The following is a 20,047-nucleotide window of genomic DNA, read 5'->3' as shown; positions in this document are numbered from 1 at the left end:
GCGTCGATCATGGGAAATAAACTGTGTCAAATTCCCTCTATATGATACAGTAGAATCGCAGTCAAATATGAGGGTAAAAATAAAGTTCCGTGACCTTGTACATATCATACTGTGTTATGTAAACGAAGTAGCTGACACGCGTATGGGACATGACGCTCAAGATAACCAAATTTTGTCGCGTTTGTTCAATATGTATAGAAAACTATCCTTTTCTGATTCGTCTATTTTTTATTTATTTATTTATTTATTTTATTTATTATTATTATTATTATTTTTTTTTTTTTTGAAAAAAATATTGTTTAGGGGGAAAATATCACGTGCACCAAAGGAAATGAAAAATAAATATTTATTAATTCTTAGCGGATACGTACCCGACCGACTGCAGCAAATTAATTAGGCGTGCATGTCTAAAATATCAGTGTTAACCTTAATTTCGGACTTTCAACGTCGTCCTTGTCCTTGAACAGTTCACCTTTCTCTGTGAGGTCCAGGTGGGCAATATATTTGATCAGAGTTCCTAGAAAACAGTGGACTTCAACACTTTAATTTGCTGAGCGATAAATCGGACCTCGACTCTACAGAGTTCTGGCAGGCAAATTGTTTTTAATTCTTTCCAGGCTGATACCTAATAAACGTTCAAAAGGTTAGAGGGTTAATTGTAAGTTTTAAATGACGATTAATTTATTTTTAATTACCCCATGTTGCAACTTCTGACATAAGAAGTGGATATTGTAACCCTTCATTATCATCCAGATACCAAAAATTTTTTCTTGCCTCTAATTATTCAATAATCCATCTATCTTGTGTGCTCAGGTAAAGGAGAAAATGAGGAGCCGATATTTCAATGTTTCCCAAAAACGCAATTATGACGTCACCGGTAAAATGACATGTGTGAAAATATTACTTAATTTAGTCATTAAACACTGAAGATTTATATATTGTCCCAAAATTTATGTAAGACAGGAAATAAGGAGCTTTGGGCAAAGGGTGACAATAAGTATTCTGTGCTACACTGCATAGCAAAACTGGGACATTCTGATATATTAAACTTCAGTATGTATCATTTAAATTGCTCATTTTCATATTTACACACACTGGACAATAGAAGTGTCACCCCTACTGAACCGATACTTTGGGGGAGATAAATGACTGTGGAATCATATGCTCCTGGTATCATTTTATTAACATCAAATTTCTCAAAAGAAACGGTTCTGACTGAACAATTCAACTGTATCGATATTCTGACATTGCTTATATTCCGCCTCTTTCGGTTAATAACTTTGATTACTCTGATTCAGGGGGTGACACTTCTATTGTCGAGTGTGTGTACCTCTTCATGCACATACTGTACTAGTATATACATTACTTCAGATATTTATGGACATCTCAAATGGCTGTGTGCTATAGTGTTTGCAAGATGTGAGAGATAAATTAATTGATAAATAAATTTGGTAATTAATGACATTATTGGAGCATAAGTCGCATCAAAAGTTCTAAGGAACAACAAATGCATGATCTTGCGCTGAATATCTTCAATGCATAAAAATACGCAATTCAAGCCAAGAGCGCTGCTGAGCCATTTCATTTCGTTTGATACATTCCAAAATGAAATTGATCCAAAGAACTGTTAAATATGACTAGAGAGCAAAATCATTACCGATTTTATTGTCAGATTTGCAATTTATATCACAGACTATTGGCAAAAACGACGTATCAACAATCCGTCATGGCGACACTGGCCGCATTAACGTTAACTCTTGCACTGAATAAGGATCCTATTTCCGAAGTTCACGTCTCAATTAAATGGCAAAGGAAGGAGCAAGGGAATAAACAGGGGGTTAATCAGCTGGAAACAACATAATTTTCGCCATTTATTTCCCAATCCAGGTCTCAAATTAATTCTGAACGTGTTTCGATTATTGACTAGAGTGTCTGTTTTCGATTCTTCTGCCGAAACTGGCTGCGTCTGATAGGGTTGGTGTTGCAAACACTTTCGATCAATTGTATGAGAATACATGTATGAGAAAGGGGTAAAGAGGGGAAGACAAGAGAGAGAGAGAGAGAGGCGCACGCGCGCGAGCATGTGTGTGTGGGTGTAAGAGAGAGAGAGAGAGAGAGAGAGAGAGAGAGAGAGAGAGAGCAACTTGCGACGAGGATATGGATAAGGATTAAAATTATGTGGGCCTACTTGAAGTTGGAAATCTGTTAACGTAATAGAGAAGCCAGGATTAGCTCTGTTGCATTTGAACATTTTTCAATTCAATTTCTTCAATTCAATTTATTAAACCTTTGAGCCTTACGGCTCGTCAGAATGTAATACAGTGACAATATAAAATTATATCTGCTCAACTATCATGACCATTACTTATTTTTCAGTATGGCCGCCAATTTAAAAATAGAAACTCCTAGAAGTCGACAGAAAATCTTTTATTTGTGCCTCTAATGAATGTATTTCCAGAGAGAAATAAATAAGTCTAATTAAAACCATCTCCGACTTTGATTTTTCTGTTCATCGTGTTTTTTCATTAGCCATTGTCTTAAATTATCTTCATCAGCTTGTTTGACATTCAACTAATACTTGGTGAGGGCTTGACCCCTCTTAGTAGTCGAGTTGCCATTCCCCCGGGCCACATAGTCGAAACATGCTATTTTATTCAAAGAAAGGATAATATTCTTTGGGGTAAAAAAGTAATTTTTAGCTTGGCTTCTATTATCAGTTGCTTCTTCCAGGGCATTGACCACTTTTCATAATCCAATATGAATAAAATGAAATAAAAAAACATTCTTAGAGGTTCAAATCATACTTTATATTCTTCATTTTAGTGTCGAATCGCATGTTTATGAATACAGAAGTGCATATTGCAATTATTTCTTACAGCTCAGCGAGTCATTTTAAAAATATTAAAAATGAATGTCCGCCTAAACGGTATGAAAAATACCTTTATTGTATGAAATGTGCATTAAATTTAGTAAAAAGCAGGGGCGGATCCAGGATTATTTGAAGTGGGTGTGTAATTTTTTAGGCCCCCCTGCCCCCCCCCCCCCTCCCATTAATCCGCCACTGAGAAGATACGCCTAATGGAGTGACAAATCGACTGGAACGATTGTAGTAGATGAGCATGTCACCATTGCCAGTGCGACAGGTGAGACAATATAGAGAGCATAACACGACACATTCGAGTGCCAACACATGGCTACCTTAGACTTACACTAAGTTTGTTATATTTTATTTATTTATTTATTTATTTATTTATTGTTTCTGTTTTTCTTTTACTATAAAAACCCAGTCCTTTTTTACCCAATTAACCGCATCAATGTCCTCTAAAAACGGCTTGCAATAAACCGCTTTACGTTGCCACGTAAGTGTTAATGTAAAATTAATGAATGAATAAGATATAATCCGATAAATATGATACAACCCCCAAAATCGTCTCTTTTAAAGCTTTATTTATTTTATATGAAAAAGAACGAAATGCGACAGTTTGACAGTCAGACTCCCTTTGTCGCCTCTTGATCTTGTTAAAAAGGAGGTACGAAATTCCTTGGACCAAAACAACCAAGATGGAGATGGAGGAACTAGTCGTCGCTGACTCCTCGATGAATTTCACCACAACTCCTCAACAGGCATGTTCCATGTTCAGAGACGATCCACATAAATGTGTAAGTATCTTTTATCTGTAAAATGTCAAACTTATGTAAAGTGTTTTTTCACAGATTTTTCTAAAAATAAGAAGATGTTGAAAGTGTTTTGTGGGGTGTTTTGAAATAGAATCGACGTCATATGAACATTAATTGTTTCCGGTAAATTCTGGTGGGCCGGGTATGTTGGAGTTATTTGTAGTTTGTGTTTAATTCTTTGTAATGCAGATTGCTTTTAGTTTAAGTTTTGCTTTTGCTATGTGCCTGTCGTTTGCTTTAGAAATGTGTAAACATAATAATAATTATAAAAATTACAGAATCCTAGCAGCAAAACGTGAAGTCTAGGATATTTTTCACAAAGTCGTTTCTTCAGTCTTTAAAACTTTCATCAATTCAATTCTAGATGTTTAAAGACAATCTTAAATGAAATGACACTTGGTTTGCCTTTGTCAGTTTTATCATTTTAAAACAGATTACAGTATTTCATAAGTCATGCAATAGACCAGTAACTTTATGTGCTATTTTACTATGAATCTATCTCCGTCTCTGCATTTGGTTTTCATTATTTAAGCATTTGATAAAAATGTCTATGAAATATCAAAAGATGGATGAAATATCAAAAGATGGTGCATTTTGTAAGAATTAAAATTATCTACATTCAGGAAATCCTCATTGCTGTAAAAAGAACAACTGCCTCCTTATCCTTTCTAGGATGGTGAGTATAGGATGCCATATTGATAAAAAATATATTCTATTATACTAAATACTACACAAGTCTATAGAGAAGAAGATATTATCATTTATTAAACCTCTCTTAAATATATTTATTTGTATTTCTATGCCTGTAGATATGCTGAGTAAAGTCGGTTGATCTTTTTTATCCTACATTGTGCAAGCATTAATCCTCAACACACACACATGCATGCATGTACACACACACACACACACACATACACACACACACATACACACACACACACACACACACACACACACACAGTAAAATGCAGTATTTTATCATATATATAGATTATACTAGATATACTAGTACATAGTGTTATTATGTAAATAGATTGGTAAGCTCAAAAACATGACCCAAGAGATAATGCCTTTGACTGTTATCTGCAAAGAGAGTGAATTGGGATTATCATCATCATTTCTGATCAAAATGTTAACACATGATTTGTGGAGAAACATATGGTTTCAGATATGCTATACTAGTATGTGTTAATTGATCTCAAGTTATGAATTATACATAAAATATGTATCAGTGACTCTTTGGGTCTTAAGCAATAATATTTGATGAGTAGAAAGTATATATATCTTTACTGAAAATTTATTTATTGTAAGATCTTATTGTTTTCTATTTATTTCTTAATCATTTTCTTTTTTTTCCATATTTCAGCATCTTCATGATATCAGTGATTGTATTATTTAGGAAATATATAGTATTTACACAGGTGAGTCAGTAAACAAATATCATGATTATATACTATGTATATATTACAAGTAGTGCACAAATGTACTCACACCTGCACACACACATACACATGTACACACACATACACACACACACACACACACACACACACACACACACACACACACACTTGATGTCTTGGATCAAGCATTCAGTGCACATGCACAATCTTATCACAAATACATACAGATCCACACACACACACACACATGCACACACACAAACAATCAAATTTATCTAACTTAAATACTATGACAGTTCTCATAATGACCTGTAACAAAGGTCGAGTTGAATCAAATACGGAAATGATAATTCACTGCAGTCATTCAAAGAGATAAGGAACTTAATATTAACAGTGTTTGTCACAAACCTGTCTAGCAACCTTTTGTTTACGGGCATTTTCTCTGTTTGTTTGTTTATGTTTCTACTAGTACCTGAATGAAAGATAACAGAATGATAATTTTATTGTTCTTGTCATATTTAAAGAAGGAAGGGTCGTTTAAATTTGACATTTAATTTGGTGTTATTATTGTTTGTTAAATATTAACTTTGAAAATTGCATCTTGGCATAAGACTGACCACAATCTTTTGCATTATGATTACAGTTTAGTTATTTGGACTTTTTTTTCACATTTTCAGAGACTTATCTTATATCTTAGTGTAGCAGCATTTATGGACAGTATAGCTTATATAATGGTGAGGAGTTACACTAGAAGTCTTAGAAACTTGTTTGATTAAAGTTTTGAAATGTTTTTATGATCAGTGTCTTTCTGCTCCCTTTCCTTTTCTCTTTAAGATGTTTTAAACTATTTTTAAGTATAAAGCTATCAATATATAGTTTTCAGTATTATTGCAAAGTCACTGTATTATATTTTCATAATTTTTGATTGTTAAGTGTATATAACTGTAAAATTAAAATGCATATAACCAAATATGCTTTTATGATATTAATAATTATAAATATATTTTTACAATTACCTTTATTCAAACAAAGGTAAGCTTCATTACACTTTTCTATAGACAGTGTCTTTTTAAAGGAAGAATTTATAAAGCTCAGTGTATTTGAACTATACATATGCAGGGGCGTAACCAGACCTTTAAAAATTGTACACACTTGTATTTCTTTACTGAGGGGGGGCAGAACAACTGTGCCTTTACAATTGATACAGAGGATTTGTACATACAGGTGACTTTAATAAGCAGAGGATTTTCTTTTATATTCCGTGAAAAATACACTAAATTTATATAAAATAATATCATGGTTGGCAAAAAAATTGTACGCACAGTGCATCCGTGCGTATGCCTAGTTACGCCCATGATATGTATGTCAATATGATAGTTTTTTCTATGTTAGATTTTTTTCACATTTCAGGGAGACATGCATCCTGATGGACCTTTATGTGATTTTCAGGCTTTCTTTATGACTCTCTTTGGTGAGTAACCCGCCATTAGCTTTTTTAATTTTTCATTTAATTTATTTAAAAAAAAAAAAAAAATATATATATATATATATATATATATATATATATATATATATATATATATATATATATATATATCAGAGTTGGAAATAACCGCCCGTCCCAACGTCCTTGACGGTCTAATTTCATGGAGGACGGGTAAAATTAATTTGGAGACCGTCCTGTGGTCGGGCCGCACTTTGAAGTCGTCAGTAGATCTGAGCGTGAAACATCGCGTCTTTCTTGATTTTGAGATTCACACATTTACTTATATATAAGTGTTTACAATATAAATCACATGAGCATTCTGAATATAGGAAAATAGGTCAATGATACGTCATTACATCGAGTACTTCCGACTTTTACCGCGGGAAAATTTCACTGCGATAAACCAATAAGTCACGTGAACATTCCAAATATAGGAATATAGGTCAGTGATATGTCATTAAATGACTTACTCTCGACTTTTGTCGCGGGAAGATTCGCTGCAATAAGCCAATCAAATGCAAGGTAACATCGGTAATATGATAAAGAAGACAATATGGTGAGCTAATGTAGCGTAAATTCACGATGCCTTAAATTTTTGCATCCTTTAACGAAGGGTCCATTTTTATACCGGTTAAATTTCTTCCTTGACAAAAGCGGGCCATAAACGGGTATAAACGGATATAAAATTTGACGGTTTTCGTTACATATCAGCCAACTAAACTCTGCTTTCCAACTTGGAACAATCGTCCGCTGCCTCTTATTTTGGTCGTAGTCTTTACGGACCTCCGTCGCTGGTCGCTTTTCATGATTTTTTTCAGGAAGGCCAAGAAACTTTCGTTGCATGTCGGTGCTTCTAAAGACGTAGAAATTTCAAATGTACGCTACATTAGTTTGCCACATTGTCTTCTTTATCATATTACCAATGTCACCACGCATTTGTAACCCATTTAAGTCAGGTAAAATATGCAGTAAATTTATTGGAGAAAGATTTTTATTAAATACTGAAAAAAATTTTTGTATAGTACTAGTTAAAATGCCTTATGATGAAGGAAATCCAAACGTATGCTTTTTTTCACACTTGCTGATACAGCAGAGTGTGAACGTGGGTTTTCCCAGTTGAAAATAATCAAGAATCGATATAAAAACAAGTTGAAAGCATAATCTATGATTCTGCTAATGTCAATCCAGCTACATTCAAGCACAATTCAAGAACTTGTCCCCAAACCAGCAATAACTCAGTGGAGCACTGGGGCAAGAAGGCCAACTTTCATGGAAAGATGCAAGCCCAAATCTGCTGTTGACCACTTTGAGGAGATTATTGTTGATGTGGAGCAAGGTAAAAGGGAGGGCACCAGCGTTCAGATGCCAAGTGAGCAACCATCAAAATCTATTGACTCGGGCTACGAGTCGGATTTTCAGATATGGAAGAGAGGGATGATAATGACTACAGTGAATCTGGTGGAGATGATTAAAGGAATTCATTTAGCAAAAATCTCATGAGTAAATGCAGTTTGTTTTTTTTTTTCAATTAACATTTTGAAGATTCAAACAGAATGACTTGATCTTTGGTCAAGTGAGGTTTTCATATATCAGGACAGGCACTGTGACTTGCAGTTGACATTCATCAATTTTATTCACCAAACTGATACTGTTTTACTTGCAAGCTGCTACTGCTTACCATGCCAATGATTTGATAGTTCAGTTTTGAATTTTAATGCTCCTTTCATGAAAATTTGCAGTGATGTAGATACTTCAGTTAAATTAAAATACTTGTTCTTCAGTACTGACTGTATTGACTGTGGTGCATTTTGTTTCTGTCAAATGGTTTTGCTATAATTTTGTATTAATAGATATTTGGCATGGTGCATATATATATTTATTATTTTATTTTATTTTATTTATTTTTTTTTTTATTATTATTATTTTTTTTTTTTTTTGCAATCCATGATGTATGGGTGGGGGGACAGACCATAACTGAATATAAAAATAAATTTGATTCTTTGGTATCAAGACAGCACTGGTATTATGAGTTTTATTTATGAAGTTTGAAAGAAAACAACATTCAAAAATGTCTTGAATTATTAAATTTAGTCATACATGCACATTATTATCATAATTCTCTCGATTTTTTGAGGACAGGTTGGTTTATGGTAGGACAGGTAACTTTCAAGAGTAACCTGTCCTGCTGTCTGGTTGAATTTTAGGAGGAGTTTCCAACCCTGTATATATATATATATATATATATATATATATATATATATATATATATATATATATATATATATATAAAATACTGTAGATAATTTATTTGATTAGTTTACTCTCCTTAAATAATATTTGTTTTAAAATTATTGTTTATATTGATTATTGTTTGGGTTAGTGTTATCAAAATATTAACTTCAATATGTCTGTTCAGTCAGAATTCTGCTTTTAAAATGTTTTTGTTGTTTTTATTTCCTTCTTTATTATCCTAACAGGGTTACCTTTAGTTACGAGGAATGATAGTATGATACTTTAAAGAAAACAATCCTTATAAATATTTTTGTGTGTAAATAGAGCCCAGTAACAAGAGGTTGTTGTAAGGGGGGGAGGGGATGGATTACCACACACACCCCAACCTCATTCTGATAAATCTACTAGAAGGTAAATATTCCAGCTCACAAAAAGTGCCACGTCAAACTATGATGTTTAAATATATTTTTGTCCTTTTCAGACTGGTCAGTCCTGCTATGGGTATGTGCTATAACTCTCAATCTTGCCATGCTGGTGATAGCCATGAAGAAGACTGAGAAATATGAATGGTAAGAGGTTGTCAGACTTAGTAGCCGGTGATTGCATTAAGGCCTGTGAAGACAGGACAGCTTTAAACTGGATATCAGTTCAAAGTGTGTCCACCAAGACTAAGTCCAAAGCGTTACTCCAGACTGGACCAACTGATTTTTCATGTGTGATGTCTGCTTACCCTCCCCCCCTCCCACACACACACGCACACTCTTGCAAACTTGAAAGAATGTTTTATGTGAAATGCAACTTAACAGCAGAGTCTTAATTAGCATTGCTAAGAAAATGTTTATTGGCTTCATTAGAGGCAGTGTGCTGAATAAACAATCTACCCTTTTAGTCACTTGGCACATACAATATTGGGATATGCTCATAATCATCTTAATACCGTCTATTTCCAGGGCGTACCATATAGTGTGCTGGGTTATACCTATCATAATTATCTTAATACTGTCTATTTTCAGGGTATATCATATAGTGTGCTGGGTTATACCTATCATAATTATCTTAATACTGTCTATTTTCAGGGCATATCATATAGTGTGCTGGGTTATACCTATCATAATCATCTTAATACTGTCTATTTTCAGGGCGTATCATATAGTGTGCTGGGTTATACCTATCATAATCATCTTAATACTGTCTATTTTCAGGGTATATCATATAGTGTGCTGGGTTATACCTATCATAATTATCTTAATACTGTCTATTTTCAGGGTATATCATATAGTGTGCTGGGTTATACCTATCATAATTATCTTAATGCTGTCTATTTTCAGGGTATATCATATAGTGTGCTGGGTTATACCTATCATAATTATCTTAATGCTGTCTATTTTCAGGGTATATCATATAGTGTGCTGGGTTATACCTATCATAATTATCTTAATACTGTCTATTTTCAGGGTATATCATATAGTGTGCTGGGTTATACCTATCGTAATTATCTTAATACTGTCTATTTCCAGGCCGTATCATATAGTGTGCTGGGTTATACCTATCATAATTATCTTAATACTGTCTATTTTCAGGGTATATCATATAGTGTGCTGGGTTATACCTATCATAATTATCTTAATACTGTCTATTTTCAGGGCGTATCATATAGTGTGCTGGGTTATACCTATCATAATTATCTTAATACTGTCTATTTTCAGGGCGTATCATATAGTGTGCTGGGTTATACCTATCATAATTATCTTAATACTGTCTATTTTCAGGGTATATCATATAGTGTGCTGGGTTATACCTATCATAATTATCTTAATGCTGTCTATTTCCAGGGCGTATCATATAGTCTGCTGGGTTATACCTATCATAATTATCTTAATGCTGTCTATTTTCAGGGTATATCATATAGTGTGCTGGGTTATACCTATCATAATTATCTTAATACTGTCTATTTTCAGGGTATATCATATAGTGTGCTGGGTTATACCTATCATAATTATCTTAATGCTGTCTATTTTCAGGGTATATCATATAGTGTGCTGGGTTATACCTATCATAATTATCTTAATACTGTCTATTTCCAGGGCGTATCATATAGTGTGCTGGGTTATACCTATCATAATTATCTTAATGCTGTCTATTTCCAGGGTATATCATATAGTGTGCTGGGTTATACCTATCATAATCATCTTAATACTGTCTATTTTCAGGGTATATCATATAGTGTGCTGGGTTATACCTATCATAATTATCTTAATACTGTCTATTTTCAGGGTATATCATATAGTGTGCTGGGTTATACCTATCATAATTATCTTAATACTGTCTATTTTCAGGGTATATCATATAGTGTGCTGGGTTATACCTATCATAATTATCTTAATACTGTCTATTTCCAGGGCGTATCATATAGTGTGCTGGGTTATACCTATCATAATTATCTTAATGCTGTCTATTTCCAGGGTATATCATATAGTGTGCTGGGTTATACCTATCATAATCATCTTAATACTGTCTATTTTCAGGGTATATCATATAGTGTGCTGGGTTATACCTATCATAATTATCTTAATACTGTCTATTTTCAGGGTATATCATATAGTGTGCTGGGTTATACCTATCATAATTATCTTAATACTGTCTATTTTCAGGGTATATCATATAGTGTGCTGGGTTATACCTATCATAATTATCTTAATGCTGTCTATTTCCAGGGTATATCATATAGTGTGCTGGGTTATACCTATCATAATTATCTTAATACTGTCTATTTCCAGGGCGTATCATATAGTGTGCTGGGTTATACCTATCATAATTATCTTAATGCTGTCTATTTCCAGGGTATATCATATAGTGTGCTGGGTTATACCTATCATAATCATCTTAATACTGTCTATTTTCAGGGTATATCATATAGTGTGCTGGGTTATACCTATCATAATTATCTTAATACTGTCTATTTTCAGGGTATATCATATAGTGTGCTGGGTTATACCTATCATAATTATCTTAATACTGTCTATTTTCAGGGTATATCATATAGTGTGCTGGGTTATACCTATCATAATTATCTTAATACTGTCTATTTCCAGGGCGTATCATATAGTGTGCTGGGTTATACCTATCATAATTATCTTAATGCTGTCTATTTCCAGGGTATATCATATAGTGTGCTGGGTTATACCTATCATAATCATCTTAATACTGTCTATTTTCAGGGTATATCATATAGTGTGCTGGGTTATACCTATCATAATTATCTTAATACTGTCTATTTTCAGGGTATATCATATAGTGTGCTGGGTTATACCTATCATAATTATCTTAATACTGTCTATTTTCAGGGTATATCATATAGTGTGCTGGGTTATACCTATCATAATTATCTTAATACTGTCTATTTCCAGGGCGTATCATATAGTGTGCTGGGTTATACCTATCATAATTATCTTAATACTGTCTATTTCCAGGGTGTATCATATATTGTGCTGGGTTATACCTATCATAATTATCTTAATGCTGTCTATTTTCAGGGTATATCATATAGTGTGCTGGGTTATACCTATCATAATTATCTTAATGCTGTCTATTTTCAGGGTATATCATATAGTGTGCTGGGTTATACCTATCATTATTTCCTGCCTACCATTTGCTGGAGATAGATACGGGCCATCAGGAGCTTGGTGGTAAGTATGGCTGTCACTGGGAGAGGGTTTTAACTTTAGAGGTTTTTTTTAGGTCTCTCTCCCTCCTTCTCTGTCTCTCTCTCTCTCTCATGAATGTACAGTACATATGATGTGTTACAGAGTTATTGGTCTCAGTCAAGCTATTTTCTATGTTATCAAGTAAGGTGATTATAAGATATATTTATACTTAAATTTATTTCAGGTCACACAAAATTGCGGTGTTTTGTAACTGATATTTTGGAGTTTTTGTAAAGATTGGATAGGTTTATCAAGTATCACTTAAAGAGACATTTTAACTGTAATCATATGTTGACTTGCTAAAGAAACTAATCACAGAGACAAGATGGATTATTATTATTATTATTATTATTATTATAATTATTATTATTATTATTATTATTATTATTAATTTTTTTAGCTGGATCACAGAGTGGCCTTGGAGGTTTGGCATGTAAGTATAAGAAATGTATAAACTAGAAAAGTAAAAATGATATGAACCTAAGTGCAGATAAAATGTTTCAATTTTTAACTAAAACTAAAGAATTGAGGGTCACAAATGTCAGATGTGCTAATAACTTTAAATCACACAGGGTGCCAGACCAATTTACTTTGTACATAACAGACTACTAGAGCACCCTGAGGTCAGAGAGTACTTTATTTGAGTGAACTACAAGGGATTGATCTTGACCCAAAGTCAACCAAATGGCTGGCCTAATAGTTCAGACCAGTTGATGAGCTAAAGTTCTTTTGTGAAACACCATGTATTCTGTATTATATATTATATGTATTATTTATTTTTCATACTCCTCTTTCTTATATTTTAACCTGAACACATTCTAGAATGATTTCATTACTTATACTAGAGCTGATTTATTATGTGATTTTATTATTGGGCTTTTGTGTGCAATTTTATGTACGTACTCTTTTATGTCTTTCACCCCTGAGGTGGGAATAAATAAATAAATAAAGCTTTTTTTGTCCTTTTCTCAGCTGGTATGTGCCTCTATTCCTGATCATTGCCCTGTTGTTTGTGGTCTACGTCTACATTACGGTGGTAGTCAACAGGAGAGTCCACACCTGGGAGGGCACTTATGACCCTGATGTGGAGAGAAATAAGGTAATTTTTTTTTTTTTATTTGTTTCCTTGTGTTTGTATATGAGCACTTCAACCAAGCTTGTTATTTATTTGTTTTTTGGGCAATGCTCTTTTCTGGTAAAAGAAGACTACAAAACAATAAGGTAACAGCTCAATCATTTTCACTGGAAAAAAATGTCAGTTTTTCACATGAATAATTTTGGAATCATTTAAAATACATTTCTGTGTAGCATTTTGGTATTTGTTAGTTTATGTCAACCAGTCATGTAAACCAGTTTTGAAGGGATCCTACTTTGCATGGTATTCATGAGAAACAAAATTGTTTTTTTGCATTCAAGAACTTCAACCTGTTTATTTATTTATTAGCCAGTGCTCTTTTCTATTGAAAAAAGACTACAAAACAATATTTATCATGATAATATGGTTGTGAGACATACTTTTACCTGAAAGACGCAGTTGAAACTTAATTTCAGTGAAACTTACTTTACATGCAGCACAGTAACAATTATATATTTAATTTATTTTCTTTTTGTAGCAAATGCTGAAAGAAGACATTAAGCCACTGAGAGGGTATCCATTTGTTTACTTAGCTGTTAGCATCTTTCCACTTATAAACAGGTAAAATTCTATGCCGTACAACAAATAAGAATACCTTCTTTGTTGAGAATTATCTTCACCTCATTGTATTCAATGGGCACTGAAATGAGATTTGTTTTTATTCGGGGAGTGGGGGGGGGAGTTGAAAAGTGTAGACCAGTGTAGACTAAGATGTGGAACATTTTAATTCATAACACGTACTTCATGTACTACATGATATAATTTTCATCAGAACTATTTTATTTCTACTTCAGGATTCAGAATGCCGTATCTTCAGACCACCAGCCTGTGTTTGCACTGTTAATACTCCATGTCATCTCCTCACCACTTCATGGTAAATAAATAGAATAAAGCCCTATTCTCCTATTCCCACAGACAGCATGGATCTACAAAGATTGAACTGCACTCAGCAAGAGTCCCTGCAGAGTTGGACAGATGGTATCTACGGCAATGGGGTTTTATTCTGATCAATCCAACTCTGCAGAGACTCTTGCTGAGGGCAATCAGCTTAACTGAATTACGTCACCTCTTGTGTCCAATGTATATATTTGTATTATCACCAGCTTGCCTGTATTCTGCTCAATGCCAGGAGGAGACATGTTATCCAGTTATGCTGATTGCCCTAAGCAAGAGTCCCTGCAGAGTTGGATTGATCAGAATAAAACCCCATTGCCGTAGATACCATCTGTCCAACTCTGCAGGGACTCTTGCTGAGTGCAGTCAGTTTAACTGAATGACATAAACAAATGAATAATTACAGAATTAATAAGGTTCATTTTAAAAAGACATTTAATAATTAGATAAAAATTATAAAAATTAAGAAAGAATGAAAATGCTGATTACACTACTGATTAACTACTATCTTGGACTGGTGATATGCTCCCTACTGCATTCTGTTGTGTTTATTAATGGTAAACATTTATTTTTCAGGTGCCTTAAATACAGTTGTGTTTGGAATGGACAAGGATACAGTGTCCAAACTGACTCCCAGTCAAATAAAGGTGAGGAAAAACTAACAGAGGTTTCACAGGGTATTGTTTTAAGGGCATTAACTCTTTGTCTCATTCTGTGACTTTTGAAAGTAGTGCTGTAGTTGAAAAGAACTCTACATCCACAATATGTTTATAAATTCATGATGCCCTTAAACCCTATAGGGCCTGTGACTGCATATATGGGGTTCATTTCTCACTTACCCCAAAGACCAAGAACTGCACATATATGTATTTCAGAAATATGGGTGTTTTGTTGCCTTTTGAGTGTGTGTGTGTGTGTGTGTGTGTGTGTGGGGGGGGGGGGGGGGGGGGGGATAGTATACTAAAAAAACAATAAAATAACAAAATTAAAAAGAGATGAAATTAATAAAAGATGCCTCATTGTTTCCAGTTGGCTATCCAGAGCTGGAGAGCAGGCAGGTCCATCATTGAAGAGTTTCCTACAGAAACTGAGTCTCCCGATGCCGACCCTGATGACGTCAACCCCAGTGTCAACCAAGAGCAATGACGGTTACTTCCACTGGAGACATAGAAGGATCAGTAGACACAAAAAACATGAAAGTGCTGTGTTTTGTGAAATCTGTGGTAAATGTCAGGTTTATTATTTGAAAAGTTGGATGATAGAAAGATTGACTTTGATTTTGTTTAATTCATGAACTCTCCTCAATTCCAGAGATTGTGTTATAGTTGTGTCCACCAGATGGCAGTGGTGCACAAGATGAAACGTTTCAAAATTTTTGTCCCGTATTATGAAGTGTTCAGTGTGGCAAACCTAGGTATACACAATTTTCTGTAGCATTTTAATATCACGAACAAAAGAATTATTTTATGCTTTTCATATCTCGACATTTGCGAGCTTATTAATATGCTTGATGATGCTTATTTTGAAAAAGAACAAGATATCGTGAAGAATCACTTGTGAAAAAGCTATTATGTCTATTGGTGTTTGATGTAAATTTGCCAGAAGTTGAACAAACTGTAGGAATATTCTGCTCAGTAAGTGTGGCTCAGTGTGAGGCCTTTTGTAATAGTAGGGTAAAATCTGTGTTCTGTTTTCTTTGGCTCTCATACTGTGTTCTAGCACTTTGAGATCTGCAGGGTACTTTAAATCAAATTTGTCACATTTTGATTGTTCTTTTCACACTTTTGACATCTTTAGATTTACCAGTGACAGTAAAGCATATTGCCCCACAATTCAGCACATATTATGTAGAGTCCTTCTATTGCTTCAGTGAGTTAGTAATATATATGTCTGTTCACAAACATGAGATGGGTCACCTAGAATTGGATGGCATTGAGGCATGTGGCAATACCGTGGCCAATTTTCACAAGACAACTTTGACCTATAACTGTTCTAAACTTTGATGCCATTGTTTGGCCTTTCTCAGTTCAAGATGAAGACTTAGTAATCCACTGGGATAAAGTGGATATTGGTCTGAAACAAGAGTTCCACCCTTCTTTTTTTAAAACAAGCACTTGTAAGGAGACTGCTATTGATTACATTTGCCATTTAATCGAAACAAACTAAAATTTTGGTCTAAAGAGCTTGTTCTGTTGTGAACCAGACCACAGGTCCTAGGATCTCAAATGATGTAATTTAGTCTGTGACTGACCTAAGTTAGTCAAGTATGTGAGCAGGCTTCACTAGGAGCCACTTTGCTATGTCTTTCTCCACAATTATTTCCATAACTTTTCTTATAACTTTTTAATAATTTTTTTAATTTGCATAATTTTATTTGAAAGAAAATAGAACGTGTCTCCAACCCGAGAAGTTATTTGTTGGTTGTAAATGCTATGTAAACTTAATACTCACATTTCTATTTTTCACCCACTGACATTTTATAGCTGTTTTGTAGAATGTATTTTTATTTTTAGATCTAGAACTAATTTTGTAATTTTCAGTAATGTTTTGATGCTTTTTCTGTGACTAACTTTGTAACTTAGAAATGTCTTGATGTTAATGTCCATCCAAAATGTTTTGTTTATCAAATAATTATCTGTGCATATCCAGATATTAAGTTATCTAAAAGGGAACAAATATGAAGTATGAAATAAGTCAGGTTTATGAAATATATAATCGAATTTGATAGATTATTTGACACAATTTGACCACAGTGAAGAATATGAGACCAAATCATGTTTAACTTTATGAGACTTTTTCATGTATCTGTTACTTTTTATGGTGGGTAACTTATTGTATGCTATAGTAGTTTTAATTATATTTATAATGTGGAGAAATAGATTTTTCTTTATCTTTTGTGTGATAGTTGTAAAATATAAATAGTTTCTATAAAGATTTAACATTTTATTCTACTGATGAGGCTTCACTACCACAAATGCATCATAGTACCTATGTCTCCTATGTAGAAAAAAAATTTTTTGCCTGTTAAGAACCTATTTTAACCAACAAGATACCCTGTACAATGTATTTATATTGTTTTATGACATGAATGTATAGAAATATCATGTTGTACAGCTTATACTAGGTGTTGGGTAAAAAAGTAAAAGATACATTATGAGCAGGTGATACATGTAGGTATGTGATATACATGAGTGGGAATCACATATTGTGTATGTTACACAAACACACGCGTGCACACACACACACACACACACACACACACACACAGCTTGTTGATGAGTGATGTTTAGGACGTGCATCACAGCACGTTTGGCATACATGTATTCCAGATACACAGTGTCTCTGGTATTGGATTTATATGTAGTTGTGAGAAATATGTACAACTTAGATACTGGAACTATACTTATTACCTAGTGAAAGGACTAATTTCCTAGTGAAAGGACTAACTAGTCTGATGGTCAAATATGGCCGACCCACTTGAATACTTCCCCACAGGATATCTATTCAGTGTCTATTAGCGGATTAGATGGCAAGCTTTGTAGTGTGTTGTCATATTTGACCCTCGGACTAGTTAGTCCCTTATTCTGAATGGGGCCAAAGTTATAAACATTTCTCACACTTATTCTACTGGCTGACTTAAAACATTCACTAAGACCCCATTTCCATAGATTAGATCGACCTACTTTAGATCGACCTAACTCCCTGGGGGTTCACGCTAAATAGCTGTCAGCCAGGCGGACACGAAAGTTAATTACCCTCTTACAGCTTGTAGTAGGCGGGATGGACATTTAAGTCGGATTATCTGAAAGTAATCTAGTGAGACTCCCCACGGGGATAGATCGATCTAAATGTCTGGTAATACGCCCACATATGCAGTTTTATCACAGCCATATTGGACTAGTGTAAAGAAATGTAGAGTCTGTGTAACATAGAGTCCACCGTACTTTATATTCATACAGTTTAGGATGCACGTGGGTTAAAATCTAGGCCAGGACTTAGCTGTTTTAGTTGGTGGGAACTTGGGACCTACCTCAAAGGGACCCTGTCTAACCCGCCAGTATAGCAAAAGATTTTAGACCAAAAGTTGTCCTTTAGTCCATTTAGACGAACCAAGATAGCAGTAGTCTGACAAAAGACTTTGCATAATAACAATTATTTGGGAGTTAAGATGATTGAAATTAAGAAGTGAACTGTAGTCTTGAGCAAATTGGTTACCTTCTTACCTTGTTACCTTGTATATAAACTAGAAAAAAAATGCCATTGTGAAGGAGGTTTATCACGTATTTGTCTACAAAATTGGCAAATAAATGAACATGTAAGATGTTAAGTTTTGATATGTATTTATAGAATGACACTAGATGTTCCATTGAAGTAGTATTGACGGGATTATGCTGTTAGTACTTACTGTGAGTAAGAAAACATTATTTGTACATGTACATTCAAAAATGAGTGATATGAGTTAAAATCTATATATATCTAGTTAATCATGAAAGTTGGAAATTATTTTCTATATGTTTTATGTACAGAAAAGTGTTTTATGGCACATTGTTAATACATATTCATGAAATGTGATGTGAAAAAATATTGCTGTGACCCAGTGACTCAGTTAAGCTAGTGATAACATTTTTTTCACAATTCTTCATTTGCTTTCAGAAACCTTCAGTCGTTTTCCACTATTCATCTACTTGCCATGAAAAAAAAAATGTACATAGCCAAATGAAACATAATTTATTCTTTAAAAAAACAGAATTTGAATTGTTTTTCCTCATAAACTGTGTATAAGGCCCAGTATTACACCCTGAGTTTCAGAGCACCTGTGCACTCTTATGGGTGTGGTCGTACAGATAAGATAAACAGATATTGGGACCTTGAAACTGGGGGTGTGAGAGCTAGTCGTATATTTACATATTACCTGTGTGAACTTCTGGCCAGTTAATGTTAATAAAGTCTGTCACAGTTTTAACTTTTGTTTGTTTGTTTTTTTGCAATTTTTCAAGTAAATCCGGTTGATGTCGATGGTGATAGGCCTTATTGGCACTAATATTATTTATTTATTTATTTATTTATTTATTTATTTTTCAATAGTTTCAAAAATTGTTATAGGTTAACTTTAATTTCAAATCTAAATGTTTTTATTTTTCTTTCAAAATTAGAGAGAGAGAAATCTGTCTAGGCCATTGGTTTTATTACTTGTGTCAGAGAAGTCTTCACCGAAAGCCATATGTGTGATTAAAAAATTGAACATTTGAATCTCCATTATCATTTTAAGTAATATTTAATGTATTAATACATTTTAAAACCATTGTTGATTTCATGCCGTATAGGAGGGTACTGCATCATAGGACGGAAAAAATAATTAGGGGGAGTTAGAAGTATGTAAATATTGCGCAAAATGTGTTCACATTTTGTGGAGTGGCCTACATACAGTGTAACGGCAAGAAAGATGACAATTTGTCAAGGTTGCCGGAGAATTGACCAGTCGGTTATAGCAGAGCATGGGCAGCGAGACCTCAGT

At 33.8% G+C, this 20,047-nt stretch overlaps 1 protein-coding gene and 1 long non-coding RNA gene across 2 annotated transcripts; both read left to right on the top strand.

Annotated features, from left to right (window-relative positions):
* The first annotated feature begins 3,409 nt into the window (after positions 1-3,409).
* LOC106181005 (cyclic AMP receptor-like protein A) lies at positions 3,410-19,495 on the top strand. Its single transcript, XM_086998194.1, has 13 exons — positions 3,410-3,660; positions 4,302-4,354; positions 5,045-5,099; positions 5,759-5,815; positions 6,492-6,552; positions 9,281-9,368; positions 12,396-12,485; positions 12,904-12,936; positions 13,476-13,602; positions 14,117-14,199; positions 14,433-14,512; positions 15,109-15,179; positions 15,562-19,495. Exons 1-13 carry the CDS (start codon positions 3,562-3,564, stop codon positions 15,676-15,678), a joined length of 1,014 nt encoding a protein of 337 aa, XP_086854320.1. The 5' UTR covers positions 3,410-3,561; the 3' UTR covers positions 15,679-19,495.
* LOC147759336 (uncharacterized) lies at positions 6,671-8,581 on the top strand. Its single transcript, XR_015331520.1, has 2 exons — positions 6,671-7,523; positions 7,756-8,581. It is a non-coding gene; the product is annotated as an uncharacterized LOC147759336 (long non-coding RNA).
* Positions 19,496-20,047: the final 552 nt, after the last annotated feature.

The sequence above is a fragment of the Lingula anatina genome, chromosome 10 (genome assembly GCF_051362555.1).
Source record: "Lingula anatina isolate TDL-2025a chromosome 10, LinAna3.0, whole genome shotgun sequence".
NCBI classification, from domain to species: domain Eukaryota; kingdom Metazoa; phylum Brachiopoda; class Lingulata; order Lingulida; family Lingulidae; genus Lingula; species Lingula anatina.
This window is presented reverse-complemented; position numbering and strand designations above follow the sequence as displayed.